General features: G+C 42.9%; 1 protein-coding gene across 1 annotated transcript in view; it reads left to right on the top strand.

Moving 5' to 3' along the window:
* Nucleotides 1-13,398, top strand: part of SPAG16 (sperm associated antigen 16) — a 328,751-nt gene extending 315,353 nt beyond the window's left edge. The window contains exon 16 of the mRNA XM_059868228.1: nucleotides 13,054-13,398. Coding sequence (XP_059724211.1) covers nucleotides 13,054-13,235 — 182 coding nt within the window. The 3' untranslated portion in view covers nucleotides 13,236-13,398. The remainder of the gene's footprint in view (nucleotides 1-13,053) is intronic.

Genomic DNA, 13,398 nt, shown 5'->3' with positions numbered 1-13,398 from the left:
TGCAAATGGCAAGTTCAAGGAAAACGAGCTCAGTTCAAGGGGTTCACAATTAGATTTTATATCTTAATCTAATATATCAGGAACTGCTCGGGCTAGCAGGACATTTTAATTTTGGAAACCGTTGCACGTCATGGACCTAGGCTTGAAAGAGCAGCTGGTCTGCAGGGTCTGAGACAAACTCATTCACACTCGACCTATGCTGGCTTCTCAGGCAAGGGATGAATAATCCATAAAGAATTAAAAATATTTTTTGGCTGTGAATAAAAGTAGCAATGTCCCAGTCAGTCCAGGACAACGAGTGAAACACAATTCATATCTCTCAGACACTTGAAGCACAGGAGTCAAAAGCATTAACCCCACTGAAAACCTTGGCAGGGAGCACTGCAAGGAGCTGCCTCCAAAGCACCATAAATCTGCAAAGCGACTGAAGTACCCTACAAGTACCTTTGTTGTTTATTTAACTATCACTTAGCTGTAGTATTACAGGATAGACTCAAAACCATCAGAGCTGTGCTAGCTGGGGATTCCTTTTCAGCACTCTCAAGCTGTGTCCCATTCCCTCACCACAGGCTGTTGTTGGATGCTGTCCAGCAGTTCAGCATTAGTGTCATAAATGCCGTGGTGACAGACAGCATTTGTTACCCCACAGCAGCACCATTGCAGGCAGGAGCAGCCAGCCCACACTCCCTGCCCAGCCTTGGCCATGCCCTGAGGACAGGTCAGGGGCATTTGGCAGCTCAAGGGGGTGATACTGTGTGTTATCCTCCATGCCTTGTGTGCACACAGAGCCAAGGGATCTGCTGCTGCCTTACAGCACCTCTAAAGTCCCTTCCAACCCAACCCATCCTGTGATTATTTATGATTTTTTTTCAAGAATGCCCAGAGGCTCCACTGGACAAGCTGCAGGAGTTCCCACCCTGGTCAGCCTAAAGAGATGAGCTGAACAGAGTGGTGATTCAGGTTTCTGATGTAGATGCAGAGCTGAGGCCCAGGGAAATTAAACAAACTGTGCTGTTGGGCAGCAAGGCACTTATTGGAACTGATCTCCAAACTTGTCCTACCTCTGCCTCAGCCACAACTCTGTTGATTCTCCAGTAATGCTCTTGCAGGGTGTTCGTGGATTCACACAAAAGAAAGTTATTAGGTTCCTGCAGCACATGTTCTTTAGCAATTAAAGCACTAAAGACCTAAATTTTTGTTCTCCTCTCTGTGAGCAGAAACTCCTGGAGCATCAATACAGTCACTGAAAGCTACACAACATTCATCCATCATTCTTGGTGGCTTATCTGACTCATACCACCTGGAAGTACATGCTTTGCTTATCACACTCTTTGTTCTTGGAATGGGATTTCCTAAATCGGTGGCCCCTGTGGCCCTGTGTCACACCGTGAGATCAGCTGGGCTGTTGGTAGCAGCAGACAGCTGCATCTCAGCAGCACCCAGATCTGGGGGCTATAAAATCTTTTTTAACAGCTCTTCATTTCTTTTTCTCTGTATCCAAGTGTCCCAGGACAATTATTTGCCCAGGAACACTTAGTTCACTGTCACTTAGGGGAAACAGCCGAGCAGGAGCAGCATTACAGATGCTCTCATCTCTGGAAAGGGAGTGCCATAAAGTTAAAGACCAGGAACTGTTCTGGTCTGATTTGTTCTGCTTCTCTCAGTTTCATTTTAATATTGAATCTAAGGAGTTTTGCATTACAGAAAACTCACTGCCCACCAAGCTCATCTGCTCCATGAGTACACCCAAAGACAAAAGGGCCCTGGCACAGAGGGGTTTATTTTAAGCAGATGACTTTCACCTACGCCTGTCACTGAGTAATTGTTACACCTACTACAGCTCCCCTCTGAAAAAAAAAAAAGTCACAGAAGAAAGTTTAAGAAAACACTGTATAAGCTTTGTAAAACATGAAGACATAAAGGCTTCGTTTTCCTTTGTCTAGAACTCCATGGGTTAGTGAGCCAGCTAACCTCTAGACAGATTTATACCAGCAGCATTTTCTGGCACGGGACTCCGAGGGCATAAAAGTCAGGATTTCACAGCAGTGTGAGGCTAATGATTAAAGTGTGTGTGATGGTAGTCCCAGGAACAGCCTGAACAGGGAAGCACCCACCTTTCTCTCAGGTGTTCTGACAGCCTGATATTAAAGACCTGCAAGTGTCAGAAGATGTAGGAAATCAACTGGCCTCTCTGACAGATTGTACAGCACAGTGTTTGTGCTGTCAAGGCAGTGAGGATGACAACCCGAGTATGACAGTAAAAGGAATGTTTTTAAGGGAACAGCTGAACAAAGATGCCACTGTTGACAATAACATGCTTAAGTTAAAGAGAGACTCTTGGAGCTTATATTGGAGAAGTTATTATGAAGCCCAGTTTTTTACTTCAGGGTTTTTGTTTTGTTTTCAGAGTCTTCCTGTGTGTCTGTCTGTCTAGTTTTACTACTTTGGTGAAATACTATTTAGTTGTACTGTGGAAGAAAGATAAAAGCTACTCTGCAATGCTGCTGCACTTGTATCATTGTGATAGTGTAGGCAACATCTGAAGGCTGCACTGATTAAGATTTAAAATCTCCAGGTTTTTTTTTTATCCTGCAAGTTTTACAGACAGACAAAAAAACCCAACTTGAGCTGGGAGAGCTGAAGTTTGAGATGAAGGGTGGCATTGAGCCCCATCTATTTGACCACCTAAAAATGAGATCATTTGCTCAAGCTAGCCATGGGGTGAATGGAGAGTGTGGATGTGCAGAGCACATTTTATGCCACTCATCTCTTTCCAGTCACCAGAGAAGATGCCCAGACAGCTACAACAGATAGGACACTGCACAGTCAGGAGGAGAACCTCAGGCTAAGCTGAAGGCACAAGCCAAGCTTGGCTTTCCCAGCCACCTCAGCAGGGCTTTAGCCCTCCCCACGTGAGCCTCCATGTCCTGGGAGCATCGAGTAACAAAGGACTTGGCTTGACAGAAACCAGAATCCACATACATTAGCTCATCCTCTAAGACTGAAATAATAATGATAACAAGAAACTAGCTTTAAGGACAAAACAGAAGTGTTTCCTGTTTATTTGCTAGGAAATAGTGATGAGTGCAAAAAGCTTTAGGAATCCACAATGTTTATCCAGAGCTGCTCTGGTCTGGGCTCATAAGGACACTGAACCTCTCTTTAAGGAGCACATTCAGAGGTAAAACACTTGTGAAGATCATTTTGAGGCAAAGCAAAATAAATATTACCTTCCCTTAAAAGTGCTTTTTCTCTGAAGTGTAGTTTTCATGACTCTTGCTTAAACTCTGGAGGTAAACTGAAGTTTGTGGTCTAGGTCTGTGTCCCACCTCCACCTCAGGCTCTGATCTCCTGCAGTGGTTATTAGCTGAGGTGTAAGAACTGGCTCTGGGGGTCAAGAGATTTGTATAAAAAAAAGGAAGTGCTAATTACAGTCCACTCCAATAAGCTTAGAAATATAGCAGAGACAAGTCCATTATCTCAGAGTTCATAGGGTTACAAAATGTTGACGATGCACATGATCTGCTTTGCTATCAAATGCTACTGAAATTATGGATTGTTGCCACAGCATGGGAGTTGCACCAAATGATAAAGACTTGTGTTTAATGCAGGTCTTTGCCTATGGAAGTCTGGCTTTCAAGGGTATTTAAGCCCCTAGATGGATACAGGTGCCTAGGTACATTTGCAGATGCTCTGGTTTACACATCTGCCAGCAAGGCAAGTTAGAGAATTCTCTTTTAAAATGTCTTTGAGGTGCCTGTTTGGAACTCCTGCATGGGATTTAGTGTCACCCTGCCTGAGCTGTCTGAGGAGGAGCTGTGGAGGCCCTTCTGGAGTCAGCAGACAGAGCCAGCCACCTGCTGTCCCAGAGAGGCAGGGGAGCTCCTGGGAAAAGGGAGTTCTCCTCCCTGGTAGCTGCAGAAGGAGCCTGGATGAACTGAACCTGCTGTGGGAGGGCAAGGTCAGATGAGATGAATCCAGCTCCGTGTCAGAAAGAGATTACACATCTGGTCATTCCCTTGGAGTTAATGGAAAGGATGATGCATATGCTGTCCAAGGGAAAAATAAATCAGTGTTCATATCCCAGTCTCATCTTCTGTAACACAAGCATATCCATCTTATCACTTGAGAAGGGAAGGAGGATCAGAGAGGCTTTAACTGAATGACTGCAGGCATCTCAAAGCAGGGGAAGGAGAAGGAGCAGAGGATTAATACAAAGGTTATCTTCTATTCTCTGAATGCTTTTAAACCAGTGTTTCCATTAGTCAGAGCTATGTTCCTACACACCTGGAATTTTTCATCTCTTTATACACCACTCAACTTCACTGAATTCTTAAAAGTGAGACATACCAGTGCCTAAAACACATACAGCTGCAGCCAAGTAAGAAGTTTGGTTTTGTGCATCCAAACCTGTATTCAGGGTCCTCACTCGTAGCAGAAACTAGAATAATTTTCAATTTGTGGTAACAGAAATTTTGCTGTGACTTAATTTTTCTCAGTTAGCCCATCAGTAAGTATTGTTTTTCTTAATGAAAGTTTTTAGTTAATGTGAGTGCAACTCTTGAAACACCAAGAAAACAGCTAATGTGTTCTGGAGATAGTGTTACTTGCAGTACAGGATTTGGCATGCTGCTTCCAGTATGTAAGTTAAACAGAAGAGAAAAGCTTGTTCTTCAGAACAAGATCTGAATGCGAACTCTAACCATGCTCTGCAGCATTTGCTATCACATAAAAAGTTTCTTTGCAAGCAGAGGTTCAGCTTGGCAACTCCTGCAGATAATTTTATGGTGATTTATTCCTTTTTGAAGAGCATCAGATGATACTGATCTTTCCTCTTTTCCTCTGTTGCTTTCTTAAAATGTGACATTTTTGTCATGTTGTTGCCCTGAGCAGCACAAGCACAACTGCAGCAGCACCAGGACTGATGTCACCTTCTCAGGAGTTTCTCAGCCAGCCTTGTACTGCAGCTCCCCATGGATGCAGTGTCACTCAACACCTCCCCTTCAGTGGTGACTTAGAACCCAAATGCTGCCTTTTGGGATTTTTGATTTCAGAACAGCTTGGTGAGCCTGAGGTCCCACACTTGGTATCGATCCGAGGATTTTTGCCAGGATGGCTTGGTCCTTCCTCATTGGTTTTTTCCCTCAAGGTAGATTCCCCTGGAAACACAGACCTACACATGTGCCCACATGCAGGTATTCTAGGTAACACTGAAAGCTAGACAAGTGCCTTTCTATTAAATGCATAAAAATATTCTGCTCTGACAGACACTTTCATTTAAAAAGCCCAGTCCTAGACAAGAAGGTATTTTCCTTTTATTCTCAAGATATTATTTTTAATATATTCAACACTCCTCATTAACACATTCAGAAAGGTTTTGACATCTTGAAGACTCTGCTTCGAAAGTTTCTGCTTTAATACTTTTTGCTTTGTTTTGAAGATACTTTTTAAAAATCCAAAATGCTACCAGAAAGGCCAGCTAAAATGTAATATAAACAAGCTCAAGTCCAGCTGAAAGGGAGCTTTACAGTAATGGACTGGGTCTAGAAATCCTTATAAAAAGGCTTTAAGTTCTTTTATAGAAAGGATTTTCTTCTATCAGATAAATGCTTTCTTTGCTCTGAATAACTTTCTGGTGATTTCTTGCTTGAAAAATATTTGTCAAGTTCTGAGATCTGTTTAAGCTCCAGGAATAATGCCTCTTCATCTAGGTCACAGTTCCACAGAGTAAGAAGTTAAGAGATGTCCCCTTTTTCCATCAGCCAAACATCACTCCATGCCTTTACTCTTCAGAGGGAAATGCATCAGGCCACGTCATCCCACCCCACACTCATTTATCAGCCAGGCCAAATCTCCACATGCAGATTTTTAAAGATGTGAATAGAATTTCTGCTAACACACTGCTTGGGTAATTTGAGGTCTTTCTTTGTTCCAAGGAAATCCCTGTCCACCTTTGTAAATATATACTGAATCTTTTGTCTGAGAAACTTCTCTGTGCTGACTTTCCTGTTATTACCTTTTTCTGATACTTGGCTCTAGGACACCTGCACCACATGGCCCTACTCAGCCTAAAAAGCTTTCTGTTTAGGAGGCCTGGCTGTTGCTGTCCTGCTGAAAGGCAGACAAGGAGTGAGTTTGCTCACTCTAAGTCCCTGTTGCAGTCATGGCTCTGTTTGTGGTGTGCTGATCCTGCCTCATTTGAGAATGTCATTGCACTGAGTGGAATGACTTCACATGCAGACTGTGAGTCACGAGCCCAAGTGCACTCTGAGAGCAGCTGATTTTCCCTTATATGCTTTGCCAAATCTATGTCTATTTAAATACTTCTCAGAACAGGGGGAAAAAGGTCTCTGGAGAGAATGACAAAAGGAATTTATTTTGGTACCAGTGTATTAAACACCTGTATCAGCAGATTCTTGGACATCTTCTCTCTTTCCCAGCTTTCCTGTTGGTCTTCATTACTGAGAATATTTAGTGAATTGCTGCAAGTGAATTACAAACTGCTCAAGATTATTTTTCTATGCCCTGACTCTTGAAAGATCTAAATAGAATGTGAAGACAAAGGGAGGAAGGTGTTATTTCATTGTTATTTCCACAAGAATATTTAGGAGGTTTTACTCACATTTGAGAATGGAGGACTTATAATAATGTCTAAAAAGTGCATTCCTAAGCAAAATATAGTGTACAAGAAATATTGTTATATTGTTATATTTGTTGAAAGCTGTTTATAGAACAAAAAAAAAACCTGTCCACCATCTATCATATATTGAAATCAGTTGCCTGCTAAATAACATTCTGCCTAGTGTGACAGTAATGAAGAATTTTATCTACAGCCACTGCAATCATAGTTTGCAGTCCTTGTAAATATTCCATTTACTTTTATGTAGGCAAGCACATTAACTGTTAGCCAGATGACTAAAGGGAGGGACTGGGTATTTTTACCTTTCACACCTCACTGGAGAGGTGCCCAGTTCCTAGAAACTCCAGGCTGAGGGATCCTGATGAAGATGCAAATGGTTGCAGCTCCAATAATGACAAAAGACCTAAATTCAGAGGGAATATGATCCATTAGGGCTGTGCAATTTGTAACATTACCATGAAGAGATATTCCTTTTAAAAAGGGAATGGGAAAGAAAATATGTTTGATGCAATGTGTAATGTAAGGAAGTGGCAGCCTTTGGTAAGTAAGGTTCAAAAAAACCCACTTATCTTAAAATATATTCCATTGACTAACACTCATCTGCCAAAATTAAGCAAAATTACATTCTGACTATTCTTGAACAGAGTTTAAAAGTTGTGAGCAATGACATTGGTTGAACCATTAATGTAAGTCCTTAAAATATAAGTAGTTTCTTATACCTTCCACTTTGGGTCATCTTTCTTTGGGAAAAAAGCCACACAACAAAACCAGATGCTGCTCTACATGCACAGGAGAAATCAATGGATGGGATCAATATTCCCTCCACAGGTAATAAATGCTGAGAAGCATTTCTGTCTATCTAAATTGATCCTAGAGAATTCTTTAAATTGGTTCTGATGTGTATAAAAACCATTTCCCTATTGATCAAAGCTTTTCTTGCTTTCTTTCTTTGATATGTTATTTCATCTCTGCCATCAGGAATGGTCTCAGGCTTCTGTATGCAGTTATGATAAACAGAATTTCTTCAATCCATGCAAGATTTTTTTATTTTTAATTTAAACCCAGAAATAGCTGGGTTTGTCTTTGAAGGTGGATGTTTTGCTTACAGTTAGGCAGTGCAAGTAATTTTTAAATTGGGGAAGTTATCACATCAGAAATATTTGCAAGGAAGTCTAAAGTAACTGCTGTAGTTTGACTAGAAACAACTGCCCAATTCCTGCTCCTCAACTGCTCTGTTGTCTCTGAGAGGAGGAGCTGCTGGAGCAGAGAGGAGAGGGTTTGATCTGTCCCTGTCCTTGTTCTGCCCCATTTTTGGGCAGAAGACTTCACCTGAGCTACTGAGTCTATGGAAGATGTTACTGGGAGTGATCAAACAGTGCCAGTTATCAGGAGGAATGTCTCAGCCTGATATGCCTGTGGAGCTGTGGAGTTTGTGACTTTTGTTACAACACTGTTTTATTAGCATTAATACTGCTAGACTGCTCCAGAAACATGAAGTACTGGTGGCCTGAAACAGAACTTTTCAGAGTATTTGATAATAGGATGTTACAGAATTAGTAAATTAATTTGCCCAAAGAAAAGTTAAATGCTTTAAGGGGCATATAAAAAGGCTCACCAGTAAGCAGGGATGATGGTTTGCTCCAAACCCATCACAGTTTGCAGCTTTTTGGACATGTAAAGCAGTGTGTAGTGTGGTCCTGGCAAGGTTTCACTCAAAATTCACTGTACAAGGAAGACAGCAATCATGGCTGTGATTTCTGTTAGGCTCCTATGAAATATAAATTGTCAAACTGTCTTTTGACAAGTAAAGGTTTTGTTCCTTTTACCCCAAGTAATTTGGAGCCATCAACCCAGCAAATTAATATTGTCTAGTTCTGTCTTCTGAAGAAATGCAGTAACAAATTAGATTGCTTCAGCACGCCTGCCCTATTTTAAATTTACCCACCAGTTCAAATTAGGAGATGGATTTCATACTGATTTCACAGGAGGGGCTTTGGTTCCTTAGGATTCCTTTCCATAGCTATGCAAAGTTCCTTGCAGATGAGAAAAAGCAGGTTGTTTACTTATCTCTAACACAACTGAGCCTCACTGAATGCAGTAACTTTGCTTTTAAGTTCACATGTTTAGGTCAGTATGGACACTCCAGTAAATTTGGTGGGATTTTTGCCAGATTCCTGCTTTTGGCACTTTATGGCTACAGTCTTTATCAAACCCATAACTTTATGTACATTTGGAAAATGTACAAGGACAGATTTGCATACAACATAATTAATTTTAACTACCCCCTTTTTCAGAGTGGGGATGTATCCTAAAAGTAAAAAAAAAAAAAAAACTTACTGAAATATTACTGTCTCTCATTACTAAATGATTTTAGGGTTCAGCTCTTGTCTCAAAACAATGTAAATATACAGTTTTAGTAGCAGGAATAGTTCTTCTAGAAGGGCATGGATGATTTTTATTGTTTTAAGTACAAATGTATTTCCAGCCCAAACAACAGCACTGCATTGTAATTAATCAATGCCTAAAACGAGGAGCATTGCCAGTCCAGAGACAAGAGCAGAGCTTTTCTCTGTAGGACACTGGGACTGGAAACCTACAGCAATTCTTAACTCCAGTGCTGGGGAAAACAGAGAGCTGAAATTGCAGTGATTCCCAGAGTAAACTCAGTCTGGTCCAAGCAGAAAGCTGACTGTGCAGAGATTCCAGATTCTGGCTGCCCCGCAGCTCCCAGGTCAGGTGGGTTACAGACATTTTTCATGGAAACCCTGTGTTTCACCATCCCCTGGGGGGTGATCTGGGTCTGGCTTGGCTCCACATTTCTCTGTGGATCCCCAAGGAAGGACTGGAAGGACTGAAGCCTGAGGTTTACACGTGGAGTAAGCCCCATCAGCCAAGTACATTTTAATGCACAGCTTAGCCATTTTCTTGGCTAAGCTGTCATCCCCTCAAGGATCCCTTGCACAGAAGTTGTTTGTACCTTTAATTGGCTTTGCTACCTTTCTTTACCTTTTCCAACTCACTGCATCCTTCTTGAAGCAAGTGTCCAGATGGTCAGAGCTTATGTTATTCTAAGGACATAATAGGGGTACATCAGAAAAATTAGTACTTGTGTTTAGCAGTGGGCAACAGCAGATCAGCTGTGACTAGCACAAAGGCTGCTACTGCAGGGTCTCTTTGTGGTGGCAATGTGCTTTGTCATCACTCCTTGTCTGCCGGGTTGAGGAAGAAGGCTGAGCTCAGGATTGGCGTGGGGCCAGCCAGAGCAAAGCTTCACTTTATCTCCCCATGTTGCCAAGTGCACCAACAGATCCAGAGCAGCTTCTGGAAGCCTTGTGAGCTGGAGATCTAGAGGCTGTGAGATCTAGAGGTCAGAGTCCTGGAGACTTTGCATCTTCTAAGCAGAATGTATTCATTTCAATGCAAATCACTAACTGCTCAGTTCAGTGAGTTTGCATAGACCAGCCCCACCTGACAGTTGGTCAAAGGTATGAAGAACTACCTCTCTTCAGGCTTTTATCTCCCTCCAGCGTTATATCAAAGTGCCTTTGTTAGTGACAAGTAAGAATCCTTCATTAAAATACAGCTTTGCATCACAATTATGTAGTAGTTTTTGTTTGCTTTCCTAATTGGAAAAAATTTTGAAAGAGCAATAAAACACAATTTGTTCCCTCTTCCCAAAATGAAACATCTCCTTTCGGAAGGAAGGAGGGAGTAAATTTACATTATAATGAGCAAATGGTTATGAGCCCATAGATCAGTGTTGACATTAAGGGTGAGGGAAATGAGATGTTGTCATTTTGTGCATTCCCCCTCACATGCATCTGCCCGTGCATCCTGCTGCTCCCGTGCCAGGAGGTGGCTGTGTTCTGGTCAGTGATAGTAACTCATCCTAACTCAGGGAGAAACTCCTGTGAAATGAATCATCCTTCACCAGGGCTGCCAAGTGCACCTGCATCCCTTCCCCAGTGACTGCCAGCGGTGGAGGCTGTGCAGCTACTACTGCACCTCTGAGCTGGCTGGTTTTTACTGACCCTCTCTATTTTCCTCTTGGCTTTGTTGTTTCCCAGGACTGTCAGAATACTGCATGGACTGACAGGATGAGTGCTACGGTTTTGCTTCAGGCATGTGACTTACCTAGCAAAGCATGCAGAAAAATGCAGGGTTGGGGCCTGCCCTTGCCCTGCTTGACACAGGGAGCTGAAGCTTTGTCTCAGTTGTCATTCTGTCCTGCCCTTACTTTCTGGAAGTGGACAGCAGCTGTCCAGATCTTTTCTCCTGCCTGTCCCTCTCTGTAACAACTGGGTTCATTAGTGGTTTTGAGAAGCTGGAAGTGACATTAACCCCCTGGCCAGCTGTTGTGGTGTCAGGGCTGCAGGCAAAATGGCATTTGTTTGGCTCCTGGAGAAGTCATCCAGCGACTGCCTGGAGAGTCTCGCTGCAAGTGCAATCCATATGCAATGCTTCTGTCAGCAAAGACTTGCTGGAGGAGAGTTTATAATAAATATTCACATCTGCTGCTTTGGACACTCTAATCCATCCTACAGATCTTTGCTGTGTCAGGCTTTGTTCTAGATGAAGAAGCCGGGTAGTTGTAAAGGTTTGCAAATAGGGCATATTTATCATGGTTAGCTCTACTTGCTAGTTCCCTTCCTTGCACAAATATCCATGACCACACTAAGCATAAGTTGTGGTTAAATATTCTCAGTGCATTTGTAAGCTGTTTGAGGCTACGTGGTTCTTTTGATAAATCCATCAGATCTTCATGAGCAGAACAGACAGCATCATCGTTATGACCTAGTTGGAACAGAGGGACAATATATTCCCTGGATAAACTGTTCCTCACAAAGGCACACCCAGGGCCCTAAAGTGTTAAATCTGGGATAAATTCCTCCATGCTCACGTCTCTTGGGCAGTATGTTCCCATTGGCTATTTGGTGAATAACCTGAGTTACTAAAAATAGAAAATATCTCCTGTTTTTCATAATCTTCCCAAAAATTATGACCTTGGTGCCAGATGGACTTGGTCTATGTCAATTTCAATTATTCTTCTGCTGGTGATGTCTTTGCTTTCAGAGAGAAAATCTCAATACATAAGAAAAGCTGTAATCACTCAGAGGGTGTATTGAACTTGCTCTAAATAGAAAAAGGTGTTTGACCAAGATCATGACTGACAGTACAGTGATCCCATTGTTGTTAGGGCCACATCAGATTTGAAATTAATGTATTGATTTTTTTTTTTTTTTGTACGTGAAACTCATGATTATTATAGTTAATTTCTAAAGGAGAATCTTTATCTGGATGCTGGGTAAGTAAGAGGCGCTTCAAACATATCACTTACCAGCTATTACCTCTGCTTTTCTTCAAGCAGGAAGATAATAAACACATTCTGCTTCCTTCAAAGTGTTCAAAACTGAGTCCATTTGATTTGCAAAAAAGCACATGGAAACTGAGAACTCCCTTTGTAGCTTTTCTTTTATTTTTTCTACCATTAAACCCTGTTCTATACTAAGGATTTAATTATCATTTTTTCCATAAGGATATAAGGGAGCAAGCACTCAGTACAGTTAGATGCCTGACCTCGTGGAAATTCAGCTGAAAACTCACATCCTCATGTCTTAGAGCAGTACAAGAAAAGCAGTGTCATATTCAAATATAATGGATATGATTGTCCCGCTCTGGTCTGCACTGGGGAAGCCCCACCTTAAGTATTGTGTGCAGTTTTGGTCACTGAAACATAAAAAAATTATTAAGCGATCAGAGAGCATCCAAAGGGCAGCAAAGATGGTGAAAGGCCTTGAGTGGAAGCCATGTGAGGAGTGACTGAGGGCACTTAGTCTGTTCAGCTGGAGGAGACTGAGGAGGGACTCACCAGGGTTGGCAACTCCCTTGTGAGGGGGAGTGGAGGGACAGACACTGATCTCTGCTCTGTGGGGATCAGTGACAGGACCCAAGGGAATGGCCTGAAGCTGTGTCAGGGGAGGTTTAGGTTGGATATTAGGGAAAGGTTCTTCCTCCAGAAGGTAGCTGGGCACTGGCACAGGCTCCCCAGGGAATGGTCACAGCACCAAACGTGACAGAGTTCAAGAGAGGTTTGGACAATGCTCTTGGGCACATGGTGTGACCCTTGTGGTGTCCCATGCAGGGCCAGGAGTTGGACTCCATGATCCGTGTGGGTCCCTTCCAACTCAGCAGATTCTGTCAAAGTAGCCAGGCTCCTTGTGAGGAGAACATGAGGTCTCCAGACTGGCCTAATCACTCCAAAATCCAGTCTCATTGTTATTGATCTGTCCAACTTTCTGTTAATTTATCTCAGAAAACAGAAGTACACGCAAGTCTCTTTAAAGCCAACATCTCAAAACTTCCCGTGCCTCTCTCTTTGCCAACCTCGATGATGCCTTTGCCGTGTGTTTCAGGTGACCTGGTGGCTCTGGCCAGCAGCGAGGGCTCCGTGAAGGTGCTGTCCCTGGCCGTGGGCCAGCTCTCCGTCCTGCGCGGCCCCGGGGTCGAGGTGCGCTGCGTGCGCTTCCACAGCCAGGATTCCCTGCTGTCCGCGGGTGCCGATGGCAGGGTTTGCCTCTGGAGCTGGGCACAGTGACACAGTGACACACGCGGCCCTCATCGCCTTCCACGAGAGCGGTCTGACAGCAGCACTGCGGGCTTATCGCTTCCTAGCTCGTCTTTGCGCTATTCGGGGAATGTTCGCCCAAACGGAGCATTATTTGGCATTTTATCCAAATAAACCCCTCTAGTTCTCCCTC

Source organism: Haemorhous mexicanus, chromosome 26 (assembly GCF_027477595.1).
Source record: "Haemorhous mexicanus isolate bHaeMex1 chromosome 26, bHaeMex1.pri, whole genome shotgun sequence".
Taxonomy (NCBI): domain Eukaryota; kingdom Metazoa; phylum Chordata; class Aves; order Passeriformes; family Fringillidae; genus Haemorhous; species Haemorhous mexicanus.
Note: the sequence above shows the minus strand (reverse complement) of the source record. Positions and strands in the feature narration are given on the sequence as shown.